The 19462-nt window shown below is 36.4% G+C and overlaps 1 protein-coding gene across 1 annotated transcript in view; it reads left to right on the forward strand.

Annotated features, from left to right (window-relative positions):
* The window catches only part of XPR1 (xenotropic and polytropic retrovirus receptor 1), a 208956-nt gene that overhangs the window by 107638 nt on the left and 81856 nt on the right, over positions 1-19462 (forward strand). The window contains exon 3 of the mRNA XM_004424971.2: positions 9603-9704. Within this exon, the coding sequence (XP_004425028.2) occupies positions 9603-9704 (102 nt within the window). The remainder of the gene's footprint in view (positions 1-9602; positions 9705-19462) is intronic.

Genomic DNA, 19462 nt, shown 5'->3' on the forward strand with positions numbered 1-19462 from the left:
TCTCAAAATAGTGTTCCACAGAATAATGTTCCTGGAAATTTTAATAAATACTCACTACCCTCTTCTCCATCTTCCCCCTGCTATTTCCCCTTCTATCCCCAAGAAGGATTGTATTCTTATAAATGACTTTGGGAAACACAGTAATACTATATCTCCTTCTCATAATAGCAATGTATATTAGCATATTAAAGCTGCTTTTGACTTAAAGCAGAGTTTCAACCTTGGGACTGTTGAGATTTTAGACTGGATAATTCTTTGTTGAGGTGGAGGAGAGAGAGAGGAGGATGTCCTGGGCATTGTAAGATGTTTAGCAGCATCCCTGCCCTCTGTCCATTAGACTCCAGTAATACCTTCCCAGTTGTGACAACCAAAGATGCCTCCAGATATTGTCATATGCCCCCTGGGAGGCAAAATTGGCCCTAATTGAGAACTATTACCTTAAAGAAACCAGTTTAACTCTGTTTATACTCATATTTCCCAAACTTATTTGAATTTCTTGGAATTCTTCTCCTTCTTCTTCATTCACATACCTAATGTCCTAGGAAATGCTATTTTAAATTATCATTTAGTAAAACTAAACTAATTCTACTTTTTTTTTTTGCTGAGGAAGATTCACCCTGAGCTAACACCCCTTTCCAGTCTTCTGTTATTTTGTTTGTGTGTTGCTGCCACAGCATAGCTGCTGAGTGGTGTAGGTCTGTGCCTAAGAACTGAACCCGGGCCACAGAAGCAGAGTGTGCTGAACTTAACCACTAGCCCACCAGGGCAGGGTTCTAGTTCTACCTTTTCCCCCCTACTTTTTAGACTCCTCCTTGAAACTCTTCAGTACTTTCCGTTGTACTTAGAATAAAATCCCAACTCCTTAACTGGGCCTTTCCATTTGTAAAGGCATTTGCCTACCTACCTAACCTTAACTCCTATCACTACGTGCTGTCAGTCTCATTGTGACCAGCTTTCAGATCCGCAGGCACCCCAGTTTCTTTCCTAATTTGCTGTTCTCTCTGTGGGGAATTATTTTGCACTTGCTGTTTCTTATCCTTTAGGTTCAGGTTTCAGATTAAATGTCATCTCCTAAGGAGAGATCTTTTCTGACCATCTCTTACCCTGCCAAAAAGGATAGTCATCATTCCAGTACCTACCCTCTATCTCAGTACCCTGTTGATTGCCTTCACAACACCTTTCAGTTTGTAATTCTTTGTTTGTTTATTTCTGTTGGTTTCTTTCTGCCTCAATCACTAGAATGCAAATTCTGTGAGGGCAGAAGCCACATTTATCTTATTCATCATTGTATCCCCAGCATTTAGCACAGAGCCTAACATCTGATAGTCACAATAATTATTTGTTGAATAAATAAATGAATAGGCTTTAATTTATCAGTGTTTCAGGGCCAGCCCCGTGGCTTAGCGGTTAAGTGCGCGTGCTCCCCTGCTGGTGGCCCGGGTTCGGATCCTGGGCGCACACCGGGTTCGGATCCCGGGGGCACACCGACGCACCGCTTCTCCGGCCATGCTGAGGCCGCGTCCCACATACAGCAACTAGAAGGATGTGCAGCTATGACATACAACTATCTACTGGGGCTTTGGGGGGGGAAAAATAAATAAAATCTTTAAAAAAAATTTATCAGTGTTTCTGTTATAAGGTTAAACTTGGTGTTAAAATATATATTTTTATTGAGATATAATTCAGATACCATAAAATTCACCCTTTTAAAGTGTATAGTTCAGTGGTTCCTAATACATTTGCAAGGTTGTACCACAATCACCATTATCTAATACCAGAACATTTTCGTCACTCCCCATTCCCCCTTCCCTCAGCCCCTGCCAATCACTAACCTACTTTCTGTCTCTATGGATTTGCCTGTTCCGGATATTTTATATAAAGGGAATTATACAATATGTGGTCTTTAGTGTCTGGCTTCTTTGCATAATGTTTTCAAGGTTCATTCATGCTTTAGCATGTAATAATACTTCTCATATGTTTTGTCCATTTATCAGTTGATAGACACTTGGATTATTTCCACTTTGGGGCTATTATTAATAACGCTGCTATGGACATTCGTGTATAAGTTTTTGTATAAACATATGTTTTCACTTATCTTGGGTATATACCTAGAAGTAGAATTGCTGGATCATATGGTAACTCTTTATTTAATTTTTTGAGGAACTGCCAAACAGTTTTCCAGAGTACCTGCACCATTTTACGTTCTCACCAGCAGTATATGAGAGTTCCAGTTTCTCATCCTTGCCGACACTTGTTATTGTCTTTTTTTTTATTATAGCTATCCTACTGGGTATGAAGTGGCATTGTGGTTTTGATTTACATTTCCCTAATGATTGATAATATTGAAATGTTTTCATGTGCTTATTGGCCATTTGTGTTTCTTTTTTGGAGAAGTGTCTATTAAGATTCTTTGCCCATTTTTTAGTTGGGTTATTTGTCTTTTTTATTGTTGAGTTCTAAGAAGTTATATATTCTAGATACTAGACCCTTATCTGATATATAGTCTGCAGATATTTTCTCCCATTATATGGTTGTCTTTTTCTTAATAGTGCCCTTTTAAACACAAAAGTTTTTAATTTTGATGAAGTCCAGTTCATCAGGTTTTTCTTAAATCACTTATGCTTTTGGTATCATATCTAAGAAACCATTGCCTCATCTAAGATCGTGATTTATGCTTGTTTTCTTTTGAGAATTTTATAGTTTTAGCTTTTACATTTAAATCTTTGATCCATTTAGACAATTTTTGTATATGGTGTGAGGTAGGGTTGCAATTTCATTCTTTTGTGAGTGAATATCCTTTTGTTGGAGTTTTTAAGAAAATGTTATTAAAGTATCATAATTTTTATAAAAATTATTAACATTGTTTCAACATTTAAAATTCAAAAAAATAATATATGGAGCACATACTGTGTATCAGACATTATGTTGAGCATAGGATCTATAAGGATAACAATGATATAATGTCTACCTTCAATATCTCACGGATCTGGAAATTAGGAAAATTGAAAGTAGTAATAAACATTTGAATGGAACATAAAAGATATTTGAAAGAGTTAATAGTGGTTTTAAAGAGTTGGGTTTTGAGAGATTGCTTGTGAAAGTAAGATGACACTTTTGGTATCAAATAAAAATATTCCTGAAAATTACTGTAAAAAGCAATTGTTGGTGGTTGCTATGCAGTAGGAATATTTTACCTTGATTAGTAATCTTAGAGTCATTTGCTAGTAACTTAGTAATTTGCGGGGGTGGGTGAAAAAGAAATTGTCTGTCATCAACCAGTGTGAAATAAAAGATAAGACCATAATAGAAATGACAAATCTCTCCGTCATTCTGTCTGTCTGTCTCTCTTTAGTATGACTGACTAATATTCATTTAACTCAGAGCAAAGGGTTCTCTCCAGCACTGTTCTCTGGGTCATTCTTCACCAATTCTGGATTTTTTTCACCCCTTTGTCTTCCTTCTTTTCTGTTGATGCTGATCTTATAATTGTTGATGTATCTTGCTAAGATTTGCACTTATTTATGCTAGCTTTCTTTGAACTAGGCTTAGTCATTTGTGACTAATTATTGAATTCATGACAATTTAAGTCCATTGTATTATTTTGCTAGGGCTGCCCTAACAATACCGCAGACTAGGTGGCTTAAACAATAAAAATTTATGTTCTTACAGTTCTGGAAGCATTAAATGCAAAATCAAGGTGCTGGCTTTTCTAGTGAGGCCCCTCTTTCTGGCTTGCAGAGGGCCTTCTTGCTATTTCTAACATGGCCTTTCCTGAGTGTGTATGTGCGGGAGGAGAGAGGGGGAGAGGGAAAGAGAGGTGTGTTTCTGATGTATCTTCCTCCTCTTCTTCTTCTTTTTTTAAATATTTTTTTTCCATTTCTATTGAGAAATAATTGGCATACATCACTGTATAAGTTTAAGGTGTAAAGTATGATGATTTAATTTATATATATTATGAACTGATTGCCACAGTAGGTTTAGTTGGTTTAGTTAACATCCATCATTTCATATAGGTACAATAAAAAGAAAAGAATTTCTCCTTGTGATGAGAACTCTTAGGATCTACTCTTTTAACAACTTTTCTATATATCATACAGCAGTGTTAATTATAGTCATCATGTTGTACGTTAGATCCCTAGTACTTATTTATCTTATAACTGGAAGTTTGTACCTTTTGATCACCTTCCTTAAATTCCCCCTTCCCCCACCCCCTGCCTCTGGTAATCACAAATCTGATCTTTTCTATGAGTTTGTTTTTTGTTTTTTAGATTCCACATATAAGTGAGATCATACTGTTGGGGAAGAGGGAGAATCCCCATCTGCGTTTCCCTTAAGGTTCTTATGGCTGGCCAAATAATTAAAAGACAGGTTAGCAGGAGAAAATCAAAGTTTAATAACATGTATACATGGGAGAAACCAGGGAAACTGAGTTTCTCAACTAAATGGCAGAGGTTCTCATCTTAAATACTATCTTCAGCTAAAGACAAAGGAGGATGTTGGGGGTGGGGAAGTCAATTATGCGAGATTACGGAAAAGCACAGTAAACAAGAGTACGTAGATTTAAGTCCTCTCCTTCCATACTGAAAAGAGTTTTCAGAGAGTTTCCCAGTACAGAGAGATACCTTTACAAATGGAGATTTCCCTTATAAATGTAAATGTTTTGGTAAACAGAATTTTGAAAAGAATGGGCTTAGCAAGAGCCCTCCCAGTCTGTCACTTTTAGGCCTAAATTTGGGGGAAGATTAAAGTTTCTTTCAGAGAAAATAATCAAAGTAAAGAGATATATTTGAGTGGCCAATTTTGAGCTCCCATAACACAGTAATTTTCTTTCTCTGTCTGACTTATTTCACTTAATACCTTCAGAGTCCATCCATGTTGTCATAAATAGTAGGATTTCCTCATTTTTTATGGCTGAATAATATTCCATTGTATATATGCCACAACTTCTGTATCCATTCATTTATCAATGGACACTTAGGTTGTTTCCGTGTCTTGGCTATTGTAAATAATGCTGCTGTGAACATGGGGGTGCAGGTATCTTTTCAAGTTAGTGTTTTCATTTGCTTTGGATATATTCCCAGAATTGGAATTGCTGGATCATTTTGTAGTTTTATTTTTAATTTTTTGAGTAACCTCCATACTGTTTTCCATAGTGGCTACACCAATTTACAGTACATTCCCACCAACAGTGCACAGTGTTCCCTTTTTTCTGCATCCACACCAGCATTTGTTATCTCTTGTCTCTTTGATGGTGGCCATTCTGATAGGCATGAGGTGTCATTTTGGTCATCTTCTTCTAATAAGGACACCAGTCTTATTGGAATAAGGCCTCACCTTTATGACCTCGTTTAACCTTCATTACCTCCTCAAAGGCCCTATTTCCAAATACAGTCACATTGGGGCTTAGAGATTCAAGACATAAATTTGATGGGGGCGGGGGCACAATTCAGTCCATAACACCCGTGTAATACATAATAGTCACTTTGATATTCTTTATTTTATAATAAGAAAATACAGTTGAGTCTCTATAAAACTTACATTGTTACTGGGTAAAAAAACCCTCATGTTATTTAGGCTCTCTACACCTGTATTTCCTTACCTATAAATCAAGGGAATTGGGCTAGTTGATTTCTGAACACGGAAATTCTCTGTTTCTCCAATTTAGAGTTACTGTTTCATCAGATAGGTTATAGGAAGCATCTTATAATAGAAATTGATGTTTTGTAAATCAGCATTCTACCAACTCATAACTGAAGTTGAAAGGCTTAATCATTCTGTGTACCTCTAAATTCTGATATAGATACTCTTTTCAAATAGCTACGCTTGTTAGGTTTTACTATGTATAATTTAAAGATTTGGATGTGACATGTTTCTTTCTTCCAGTTAATAATACCCTTTATTTATACAATATAATTTATTTATCCTTCATGAATACATTTCGTGGTAATGGATTCAAACAATACAATAAGTGTAGATAGTAAAATGCGAGAATCCCTCTCATACCTACTCCTCTTTCAAAGGAGATAACCACAGTTAACAGTTCAACATGCATTGTTCCAATCTTCTTTCTATGAATGTACATATGAATATTAATTTATGCACACATTTTTTCATAAATGAGATCATGCTGTACATATTCTGTTATTTAAACTTTTTCCTCAGCAATATGTCTTGGGATTTTCATATATATCAGGATGTATGTATATCATTTTTTAAATGGCTGCATAGTGTTATATGATATTATAGTAATTTATTTAACTATTCTCCTTTTGTTGGACAGCACTTTGTTTTCTTTGTCATTATTAAAAATAATGGTGCATGCACATCCTTGCAGATATATCCATTTATGCAGAGATTCCTTTACAGTATATTTCCTACATGTGGGATTGAATACACTGAAAATTTTGATAGCTACTGTCTGATTGTCTTCCTAAAAGGAAAATTTATATTCCCACCAGCAGGGAGTGAGAGTGTTTAGTTACCTTCACCATCCCCAAAATAACATCAGTATTTTAAAATTGCTTCCAATCTGATGGTTGAAAAGTTATATTCCGTTATTTTAAAGTAGCATTTATCTGATATCTGGGATGTTGAGCATCCTTTCATTTGTTCATTGGCCATTTGTATTTTTCCATGAATTGCTCTAATTTGCCCATTTTTCTTATGGACTATCTTTAATATTGATTTGTTAGAATTTTTTAAAACGTATTTTGCATGTGAGTCTTTTATTTTAAATGTTGCAGATATGTTTTCCATGTCTGTTGTTTGTCTTTTAACTTTGCTTATTGTATCTTGTGAAATGCAGATTTTTCATTTTGCGAGATTGTCAGTTATTTCCTTTATGGCCTCTGTTTTGTGTAGTGTTTAGGAAGCCCGTCCCCAGGTAGAGTTACTTAAATTTTTTTGTAATGTTTTATAATATTGTTTCTTTAACACCATTTGGAGCTTATTTAAATGGATGGCCAATTGACTCAATCCTATTTGTTATATAGTCCATTCTTTCTCACTGATTTGAAGCCCTCTTTATCTTATCTAAGTCTCTATATGTAGATCTATTTCTAAACTTTCTATTCTGTTCTTTTTGTTGTGTTTTTTTTAATTCCTTTACCAATAGGGTACTTCTGATTACAGTAGATTACTATGTCTTTTGAAATTTGAGATGACAAGAACATTTTCCTTCATTTATTTCACACAGCTACTCTTACTTTTTTTTTTTTTTTTTTTTTTTGGTGAGGAAGAGTGACCCTGAGCTAACATCTGTTACCAATCTTCCTCTTTTTACTGAGGAAGATTAGCCCTGAGCTAACATCTGTGCCCATCTTCCTCTATTTTGTATATGGGATGGCGCCACAGGATGACTTGATGAGCGATGTCTAGGTCCTTGCCTGAGATCTGCACCTGTGAACCCCCGGCCGCCAAAGCAGAGTGCGCGAAGTTAACCACTAAGCCATTGGGCTGGCTCAGCTATTTTTATCTATAATTTTTTTCTTCTTTTCTCTCTGTTTGCTGTTACTTCCTGGTGTTGCTATAACCTTACTCTACCCTCTTCTGATTTGTGGCTGAGTTACATGTGAACTAGAAAACTAGATAACAGATTGCTGGTATTTTAGATAAAACATTCTCTAAATCGAGAAAATGAAGAATTCATACAAGATTGATTCATGGGTAGAATGTTCATGCTTTAATACATAAAATTTATTACATATGTTTTAGTTTCTGAGAGGCTTAGATCTTTTTTGTTTCTGTGTGCTTAGTAATATTTTAAATAGTTCATGTTGCTGAATATGGAACCTCTATATAAGTATTCATATATGTTAAAATTATTTTTAAAACAGAATCTATGTTTAAATCACTTTGCTGAACAGCTTTGTTTTTTTCCATCACTTTATGTTAATGAAAATTGTCTGTTAATGGAGAAGCAAAGTAAATATGACCAAACCCCTTTTTTGCTTTTGTGTTTTCTCTCCTAACAATACAATAGAGAATAAAATAAAAAAATTTAAAAAGTAGGTAATTAGTAGAATAACATGTTACTCTTATTTTAAATCATCTATAGCTAGATGGTATTATAAGAGCAGCATCTGTTACCACGAGGCATCTTTAACTCAAGGTCAACTTAAATAAAAGCTTTGACCTGCTTTACACTGTGAAAAAATAATTCTCAGTGGCCTGTGGCAGCTGTAGCCTTTATTGTACCTAAATTGCTGAGCTTACATGAGGGACTTAAAGTGGCCATCCCTTGTTTACTACAAAATCAATAGAATCCTGCATTATCTGTTCTAAAGCATAAGAGATAGGGAAGTGGATATATATAAATAAAAGTTAAGAGTTTGTGTAGTGCTAATTTTTTTACATATGTGTTGTTTAATAGATTTGACATGCTTTTTAAAACTTCATTTTAAGCTTTTGTTTTTCTTTAAAATATTTTTGGTACTATGAATGAATGTATGTGTGTGTGTGTGTGTTGCATATTACTCAGGGAAATACCATTTCACTTATTCTTGGACAGGTGAATTATTTAAGGGTTTCTGGGATTGCACTAAGATTTGGAGCTTATAGGGGACATAAAAGAACCTATACTTTTTCTAGACATTTCAAGCTTAGAGTGCTCCAGAGATCCAGAAATAGGATAGTTCTCTATTATGATTAGCACCTAGAATCTAGTCATATCTCACTTGGGCAAGAAACATACCCTTTTACATACCCTTTTAGGCTTGGGGCTTCCTGAAGCTACATATATCTGTACTTATAGGATTCAGTAAATCGGTATGCTACATGACAGAACTCACAAAGTGGACTAACCTGCAGAGACATGTATTGATTGGCTCACATAGTGTTTTTAAAATATCTAGATTTATGGCTTCTTCTGAAAAATTGGAAGATCTGACAACCTGGGCTCCATATCACCACATGGCAGCAACTAAACTAGATGGGCATGTGCTCTCCAGTTTGCCAGAATCCATACCACTCCTTACCCTGAAGGGGTCAGTTGTCATTTATCACTACACTTGCACAATCACCCACTTGCTCAACTCATTTATGTTCCTACCCAGCAATTGAAGGTTTGGAATATCTAATTTATAATCATCAGTCTGTATCTTTTTGTCTGTGTCTGATGCAGCTAAAGTAAAAATGAATAGATAGCAATTTAATATAGTTAGAACAATCAACTCATTTTTCCAGAAACATATTACATATTCATGTCTTTATTTTATGTTGCATTTTTTTCTCCCTGAAATATTTAATCTACTCTCTTGCTGTATCCTACTCACCTCAACTCCCAACACCTTGAATCTTCCTTGATCACCTCTGTCTACAGTAGTGTCTTCCTTTTCTGAAGTCTTACAACACTTATTTTCTCCATCACCATAGATTTATTATAGTAGAGATTTAGAGAGTCTCATTCAATTACAAAATGATTATGTTCCTGTGAAGAGGCCTTTGATTAGTCTTTTTCTTAATATGACTCACCATTCATTTTTTCAGAGAAATACGTATATTCTTGTCATTTTGAAGACTAAGAGTAGTATCTTTAAATTTTATTTTTCTAGTTTTCCTAATTGGCCTTTGGACGTTAAATTTATTGTTTTCTTTGCTTTCAGTTACAGATGAGGACACAGTAAAGAGATATTTTGCCAAGTTTGAAGAAAAATTTTTCCAAACCTGTGAAAAAGAACTTGCCAAAATCAACACATTTTATTCAGGTGAGTACTTTTTGGTACAACACACAAGAGACAGTTTCTGCTGCTAAGGTAGGAGAAACTCTTCCGTGTCACTGTTTAAACTTCTAATCATCATTTTAAAATTGGGGCTTGTTTCCCTTGCTATACTGCACTTAAACGGTATTTTCTTAGCTGAGGTAGGAATGCATCTGGTATCTTGATATTCAAGCCTTATGTTATCATTGCCTAGATTCCCTTGCAGGACCTCAGTGTGAAGCAGTACCTTGATAGAGCTTCACTGTAGCCCAGTGCAAAGCTTTAAAGAGTCAGAAACTTGATTTGATATTTCTCTCAGAGCTGTATTAGACAGTTCCAGCTTATTAATTATGTCGGTTTTATGCCTTTCCATTGCATGGAACACTCCTATCTCTCTCTCTAGAGCACAGTCTCCAGAGTGTTATCTACAAGATGCTGTTGAAATTGAGAAGAAAATATTACGATGCCTATTTATTTATGTCTGACCCTTTAAAATTTTTTTTTTTCCCGCTGAGGAAGATTGGCACTTAGCCAACATCTGTGCCCATCCTCCACTCTGTATGTTGGATGGCGCCACACCTTGGCTTGACGAGCAGTGCGTAGGTCTGTGCCTGGGATCAGAACCTGCAATCCCCGGGCGCCGAAGCAGAGCACACGAACTTAGCCACTATGCCACCAGCCCGGCCCCCTAAATTTTGTGTTTTATATATGTTTACGCTCCTACTCTGTTAAACATCTGTTTTTCCGTCTCACAGAGCTCAAGTTCCTTGATTCTCTCATTCTGTTCCAGTTGATTAGGGCTCTCCTGGAATTACTTGCTTCTCCATTCATCATTTTAACTCCCGTTGTCCCTTGCTTTTTAATCCCTTTACCCTCATTTCCTTGTATTGCTTCTGCCTAGTGAAACTCCAGTTGTGGACCAGTTCAGCCTTTTACCTTCTTCATGCCTATCCTCAGGCTGCTTAGGACAGCTGGGAAAAAAAAATCATATAGCAGAATGAATTTGAACTACTATCGTTGCATTCTTAATTATGTCCTCAAAGCTGCCTATGGGTTCTCATCATTGCCCCTTTCCATGCTCCAGAGTGCTTTTCTAAACCCTACATCATTCTCTTGAATTCTCTGACCTCACCATCTTCCCATCATGCTCATTACACCTCCTACTTTACAAATAAAAATCAAGGCCTTTGACTCCTGTTGGTGTATAATACTTATGGAGATATATGCCATCCCTCCCCCGAAAATACCTACAGGCATTCTTACCCTTACTTATTTTCCTCCCATCTTTGTAGAAAAGATATCCCTCTTCAGTCTATTGCAAATCTCTACAACTACTCACTGAATTTCAGCTCCTCAAGACCTTGCTCCAATAATTATTTCCTCTAAGAATTATTGAATAAATGCATCTTTAACTTCCCTTTTTACTGGTTTAGTCTCCTTAGCAAGTCACTCCTTTCAAACAAAAAATAAATAAACAAAAAGAAGCAAATATCTTTACTTTATATCTTCCTCCTCATTTTTCGTTTATGGCTGAACTTTTTCCTAGGCAGAAGGAACAGTTTATGCAAAAATACAGAGCCCTGAAAGGGCATGGCATATATGCATGTCCTTTTCACTATGTTACAAGCACTTGGAAGGCAGAGACAAAATAGCAATATTATTTGAAACCATACAAATGGATAGATTTTCAGCAAGGAAAAAATGTACACAAGGAGTTGCAATGTTCAAGGAGAAAGATGATTTCCACAATTAGGATGTAGGAGGATAAAGAGGAACTAGCAGTATAGACAGAGAAGAAGAAGACAGCCATGCAGAAGGAGGAAGAGGAGACTAAAAGAGTAAGGCATTTTCAGTGGAAAGAGTGTTTAAACTGTGAAAAGGCTGTTACATATGATCTAAGGCTGTAAATGAAAAATATATAAGATCAAGTTTATTAGCATTTTTCTTTTACTATGATTTTTTTTGGAAGGGTTTTGTCCAAGCCCAACTCTAAATGGATAATTTAGATCATAAAGAATGGATAACACCTCTTGGTTTACAAGAAAAATAGCTACTCTTAACAATAGATACATACTTTTTATATTTTGAGTTACAGTAAAAACTACATACAAATTATGACCCATTACACATACAGATATGTATGTTTTATATGTTTGTTTGCATTTATAAATGTATATGCAATATATTTAAATAATTAAATTTTTTTCACGAAACAATACTTATCCTTACTACTTGTAATATAGTCTATTTTCTATACTTAATTATTTCTATTTAATTTCTTATTTATTTTTTATTTATTTATTTTTTGTGAGGAGGATCAGCCCTGAGCTAACATCCACACTAATCCTCCTCTTTTTGGTGAGGAAGACTGGCCCTGAGCTAACATCTGTGCCAATCTTCCTCCATTTTATGTGGGCGCTGCCACAGCATGGCCTAACAAGCGGTGTATCGGTGCGGCCGGGATCCGGACCTGGGCCGCCAGCAGCAGAGTGTGTGCACTTAACCACTAGGCCATGGGGCTGGCCCCTCTATTTAATTTTTTAAATACTGATTTATGATCTACTAAATTGCTTTCATGATCCCATATTGAATTACGACCCTCAGTTTGAAAAGTGGTATCTTAGACTTGGGTTACTTTTCAAAAGTAATGTTAGCCTTTTTAGTATTAAAAATGTTGTGGGGGCGGGGGCTGGCCTGGTAGCGCAAGCGGTTAAGTGCGCAAGCTCCGCTTCGGTGGCCCGGGATTTGCTGGTTCGGACCCCGACGCACACCAATGCACCGCTTGTTAAGCCATGGTATGGCGTCTGTCCCATATAAAGTAGAGGAAGATGGGCACGGATGTTAGCCCAGGGCCAGTCTTCCTCAGCAAAAAAGAGGAGGATTGGCATTGGATGTTAGCTCAGGGCTGGTCTTCCTCACACACCCAAAAAAAAATGTGTGGGGGGGTTATGATTTAATGACTTTCTTTTTCTCTGTGTATTGGCAGGGACATTAGGGTGCGTCTCTTGATGTCATCACAGAGTAGGTACAAATTGATAGTCCCCAGACTGACTTTTTGTCAGGTCAGTGATGGGTAATACGAAGACATGATTGACAGAAATAGAATTTGGCAATTGTCCTAAACGGTATCATTGTTCTCCTTATTTAGCTGCCTTCTTCATGGCAGATTGTCTTGTAGACTGCAATATTCAGACACTAGGGTACATGAAAAACTGTAAATAAATAATACAAGAGTTTGGTTTATAAACCCACCTGCACGCGCTTACATCTCACAAACTATTTAATAGCTAAAAATGGTGATTTTTAAAGTGTGATATAGTCTTAACTGAAACCTTTCAATAACTAAAACAAAATGCTGTAAAAACCAAACAAATAAACCATAGAATGAATACTACCAAAATGTGCATATTTATTTTCATACCAATTGTATTACCTACCAATTAACGTTTTGAATTTTTGGACCTTATTGTTTTTTTAGAATAAGTTTACCATTTAACCTTCCTAGGCCTCCACGTACTTGCTTGTAAAATGAGCAAATTGATTCTCAACCTTTAGGGTTCCACACGTGAGGAGTCAGAAGCTATTTTCAGTATTTTAGAAAACCTGATGTAAGTTACTTTATTGCTCTCTATTTTTTATTACATATTTTTGTTTAATAAGATATGGGCATTTATTTAGATTTATAGACAAAATCTTTTAATATTTGAAGACCATGGGAGGAGAGGGAAATTTTTTAAAGGAGAGGTCCTTTTTGGCGATAGCATTGCTAATCATCTACCTGGACGTCTCCCTGGTCTCCTCTAGCACTAAAAATGGTATCAATCCTGAAGGCTGTCGTGTTAGGTACCTTTTTTGTGGTGACCAGTAATATCCTCTTCCAATGGTAATACTAGTCACTTCATGTTATATCTTTCTCATTTCTTGAAGCAGTCTGCTTTCTCTCTCCATTCAAAATACTTAGCTTTTAAGCAGTGTTTTTATGTGCCTACATTAAAAAAAAACACCTTAGAATATATCTGTTGCTTTTAATATTTCACAATTAAAACAGGCAAGCCCTTTTTAGTGTTTGGAATGTTTTAAATAGCTAAGTGTGTTTTCCTTTGTTTCTAAATAATTTCAGTTCTTTCTGACCTGTCCTAATTTTTTGGCTTCAGTTACTTTATTAGATCACAACAATGTTATGTGCTTTTCCTTTCTTTACCAGGCAGGAAATGGAAGGAAGGAAGGGAGGGAGAGAGGGAAGGAAGGAAAGAAGGAGGGAAGGAAGGAAGTTAGTTGCAGTGATGTTATAAATAAGTAGGAAAATTATGGCAATAAAAACAGATTTATTTCTTGGTTGTAAAATACTTTCAGGCTTCGTATAAATGCAAGACCAATTGGATAATAATTACTCAGAACTATTGCTATTATAGTGTCTTGCTATATGTTTATTATTTTTCTTTATTCTTATTGAATTTGATGCACTATATATTGTTATACCACTGAATGTGTATAGTGAAACATAAGAATCTTTCACTGAAATGCAAAATGTTCGTCTTACAAATGATTATATGTATTTAGTACGTATATATCTAAACTATGACTTAATGGCTGGTTTTGCTCTTTGCTTATGTGTGTGTTAAAATGTGGATTAAATATATATTTATTTAATTAAGGTGATTATAGTCTGTAATACTGTTTTAAATTCCTGTTGTCTTAGCATTTCTTCCTACATCATGATTCTCTTGAGTTCATTACAACAGAATCAGTTACTTAAAAGCTGTTAAGGATGAGGGGTATGGAGGAAGTGAATTAAAGCAACCAATCTGTCTTGCTTTCTTGTTAACACATCTGATGAAAATTAAAATTACAATTATTTATGTACTAGCAACAATAAATTTTGCTTTCTTCATTTTGTTAAAAAAAAAAGTGATTGAAAGGTTTCTATTAAAAACAATCCACGTGAAACCAACTTCATTCTCTTTCTCTTTTCTTTTTTCTTTCCTCCTCCCTCCCTTCTGTCTTTTCTTTCTTTCTAAGACTGAATTGGGGAATGCCCATGGTCCTGGGGTAACAATTTCAGGATGGCATTTTCACAAAAAAACAGACTATCATCTAAATTAATAGTCTTTTGAACTGTAGGTTGTGACCCAATAAATGGGTCAGGAAATTAAAATACTTGGGGTCATCACAGGCATTTTCTAAAAATATGAATAAAATATAGTAGAATAGAAAGTATCAGAGTACATCTAATGTGTTTATTTACCAATTATCTAATTTTTTAGGTTTATGTACAATCTAATACTTGGTATTTTAGAGTTTTGCAAAGTACTGTGGAAACTGACATGAAGAAGCATTCACTTGACTTGGAGGAAAAGATAGGGGTTGAGGAAAAGCTCCTAGAAGAAGTAAGATTTATATTAGGTCTTTGAAAATGCATGGGCATTTGCCAAATGCTCTTGGAGGAGTGTGTTTGGGGATAGAGGTGGAGGGAGTTGGAGTGTAGTGTGCCAGGGCAAGGGAAAAACCTATCCAAATGCATAGTGGCATTAAAGTACATGACATGTCTGGGAGTGAGGAGAATAACAAATAGTCTGCTGAGGCTGGAGTTGTAAGAGAATAAGAAATGAGTTGAGATTAGAGAGAAAAATGGAAGAATATGGAGATTTCACACTTCAGTATTAGAGGTGTAACAATTTCAGGTAATAAGAATTCCAGGATCTTGAAAGTTCTCAGCACAAGAAAAAAAAAATTTGTGACTGTGTATGGTGATAGATGTTAACTGGACTTACTGTGGTGGTCATTTTGCCTTATATACAAATATTGAATCCTTTTGTTGTACACCTGAAACTAATATAATGTTATGTCAATTATACCTCAATGAGGGCTGGCCCCATGGCTTAGCGGTTAAGTGCGCGCGCTCCGCTGCTGGCGGCCCAGGTTCAGATCCTGGGCGCGCACGACGTACCACTTCTCTGGCCATGCTGAGGCTGCGTCCCACATACTGCAACTAGAAGGATGTGCAGCTATGACATACAACTATCTACTGGGGCTTTGGGGGGAAAAATAAATAAATAAATAAAATCTTTAAAAAAAAATTATACCTCAATGAGAAAAAAGAATTCCAGGTGAAAGCAGTACAAGAGTTGCATGTAATAAACAAGATTAACTAACCTGAATCATCTACGATGGGTCAACATTCTTATAAACTTACTTTGTGTTTTGAATAAATACTGAGGTCTATAAGGCATTCCGGTTGATAGTAGCGCCAGCAGAAGCATTATGAGCAAGGAGGGCACAGCCATATCAAGAATGCTTTTATTCTAGGGAGGACAAATCTCTGCCCTCTGCGTGATAGACAGCATCCAGTGCACTCAGCCTGCTCATAGGTGGCTGACCACTGCCAATGGGGAATATCTGGGGCTCATTGCTGGTCTTTGCTGCCAGTTGAGTAGCTGTATTATTAGGTGCATAACTGCATACCAGGTGCTAGAGGCTGGGTTGATTTGCTGAAGTGATGATACCACATCTAGAATAGCAGCTGCTATCAAAGTGACCACCTGATTAATTTTACAGTAATCGCACATTCTTCAAGATCCATCCAACTTGTGCACAGGCTAGCAGATGAATTAAATGAGGATGTGATAGATATCATCATCCCTGTGTCTTTCAAGTCTCTGGTGGTGGCACTAACCTCTGAAGTTCTCCTAGGGATGTGTTTTTGCTTCTGGGGTACTATATTGATAGAAGTTCCAGGAACTTCCACTAGCTCTTCCTACCATAATGGCCCTTACCCCTGGGTCAGAATCAATGTGGAGAGTCTACGAATGGCCTGGTATTTCTTTTCCAATTATATATTCTAGAACTAGGAAAGTAATCATAATGTAAGTCTGCGGACCAACTGGGTCCACTTTGAGTTAAAACTGAGCTAATATTCCATCTATCACTTGAATACTGTAAATTTCCACTTGACTACTGGACCAAATGGCATTTGGAGTCTCCAGAAATTTGCATTAGTTCAGAGATATGGTAGGCATAATTCTAAGGTGGCCTCTAAGACCCCTTCCCCATGATGTACACATAACTTCTCTCAATTATTCAATCAAACACTAACCTAGGTGCTAGTTTGAGGGGATTTTGTGGATCCCAAATCAGTTGGCTTTAAGGAAGAGAGATTATCACACGTGAACCTGACCTACTTAAGGTGAGCCCTTAAAAGGGACTGAGCTATTCCTGAGGAGAAAAATTCAAAGCATGAGAGGGATTTGACATGCAAGTTTCTTTGTTGCTGACTTTAAAGATGGAGAGGAGTAAAGGTGTTCTCTAGAAGCTAAAAGCAGATCCCAAGTGACAGCCAACAAGGAAATGGAGACTTCAGTCCTACAGCTGCAAAGAAGTGAATTCTGCTACAACCAAGTGAGCTTGAAAGAGAAACCCAAGCTCCAGATGTGAAAGTACCCCAGCTGACACCTTGAGTTTAGCCTTATGGACTCTGACAGGAGTTAGTTACATCATGCTTGGACTTCTTTTTTTTTTCCTTTTTTTCCTCCCCAAAGCCCCAGTAGATAGTTGTATGTCATAGTTACACATCCTTCTAGTTGCTGTATGTGGGACGCTGTCTCAGCATGGCTGGGCAAGCAGTGCGTCGGTGTGCACCCGGGATCCGAACCCGGGCCACCAGTAGCGGAGTGCATGCACTTAACCGCTAAGCCATGGGGCCAGCCCCCATGCTTGGACTTCTGACCTACAAAACTGTGAGCTAAATAATGGGTTTTGTTTAGGCCGCTAATTTTGTGGCAGTTTGTTATACAGCAATAGAAAACTAATACAAAAGGCAGTATGTAGAAATCCTTGAAAAGTCTGGATATTTCCTTTTCCCCAGTGGACAGTCACTCTAGTAAATGGCCACTAGCCCCTCTGAGGAAGGCTTGGAGGAAGATTTACAGTATATACTTTCGGCAGTGCTGCAGGAACCATCCAAAAGGGAGCCTGGCATCCCATTCACTCAAGAGTCTTTGGGTCTGTGAGCTAGCTTAGGTCTGGAAACGAGGGGAGAGGTCATGACTCTATTGTGGTGACTAAAATCAAGTATTTGGTTACCAGACTTGGAGGTTTTTTCTGTTATATTGATTAAGCAATATTCTAATAGGTTGTCTATCTGTTTCATTCCTGAGGATAACCATGATCGATTAACCACAGCCAAAATCTCTGTGGGCTAAAACCTTCTGATTACTGATTTGCCTGTTGCCTTTTATGGTAAATGTACCCACCTTGTCTTTGATGGTGAAGTGTTGCCACCTGGCCCTTCTATTCCAGGATCCTGTCATCTCCATTGAAATCAGGGAGCCTATGTCAATGAACACATCTCCTATGGTCATCCTTGGCCTACAGTGGAGAGCAACCACAGAGCTTTTTGAGAATGCAAGTGCTCTCCTCACTAATATATTTCTCTACACCTCAGTAAAAGGAGTATTTCCTGGGCCTCCTCAGGGGGTGTAGTTGGTAGTGATATTGATGGATGAAATTTATTTGGAAAGAGGAATGGAATCATGGTTTTGGTTTTGAATACAATTTGGAGTCACAGGACATACAAGAAAAAATAAGTAGATTATCAAAGATAAGAAAAGTCATGTAAATAATTGAGGATAGAGATGAATCTTGGAAGCATCCTCTAGACGTAATTTCTCTAAAAGAAAGAGCAGTGAAACATGAAGAAGCAGTGCCTGCAAAGACAAAAAGACTGAAGGTTAGGGGAAGACAAGATAATATAGCAGTATACAAAGCAAAGAAGGGGAAAACTTTGAGAAAGAATTAACTGTAAACGATACTTTGTTATTATTGTATAATTATTATTATTATTATTTGAGCGCTAACAATGTTAGATGTTCTATGCTTCATTTCATTTAATCTTTACAACCACTTTATGAAGTGGTGTCTCTATTTCATATTGGTACTGTCTCTATTTCATCTAGGAAAGGCTTAGAAGAGTTTCGAAAACAAACTTGACTAAAACCATACAGCTAGTTAATGGTGAGGTAAGGATTTGAACCAAATTTGCCTGGTTTCAATGTACTAAATTGTGACTTTGGAAGAAAAGTACCAGAGCATTATTTTTAGATGTATGTACAACACATACATATCCATATATATATTTTGGATATATTTATATATATATTGGATATCCATATATGGATATATGTATGGATATATATTTATATATATATGGATATTTATATATATGGATATATATATATCCAGCCAGATATACCACATTTTTTTTTCTTATGTATAATTTGCCAGTCTTAGTCTCTTCTTGTAACACATGTCTTGGAGAAGTAATGAGATGTAGTGAGAAATGCAGCTGATTAGAAATCTAGAGCCCAAATTCTAATCCTGTTTCTGCACTAACTGTAAAAGTTTATTAATAGCTTTTTTGAAAAATTGAGATATTCACATATAAAATTCACCCTTTTAAAATGTACAATTCAGTGGTTTTTAATATATTCACATGGTTGTACAACCATCACCACTATCTAATTCCAGGATGTTTTCATCACTCCAAAAGACTCCATACCCATTAGCAGTCAGTCATTCCCCATTCCTCCCTCCCCCTAGACCCTGGCCACCACTAATCTACTTTCTGTCTCTGTGGGTTTGCCTGTTCTGGACATTTCATATAAATGGAATTATACAATATGTGGCATTTTGTGTCTGGCTTATTTCACTTACCATGAGGTCTTCAAGATTCATCTGTGTTGTAGCATGAATCAGTACTTTATTCTTTT

The sequence above is a fragment of the Ceratotherium simum genome, chromosome 2, assembly GCF_057802395.1.
Source record: "Ceratotherium simum simum isolate JZ-2026a chromosome 2, ASM5780239v1, whole genome shotgun sequence".
NCBI classification, from domain to species: Eukaryota; Metazoa; Chordata; class Mammalia; order Perissodactyla; family Rhinocerotidae; genus Ceratotherium; species Ceratotherium simum.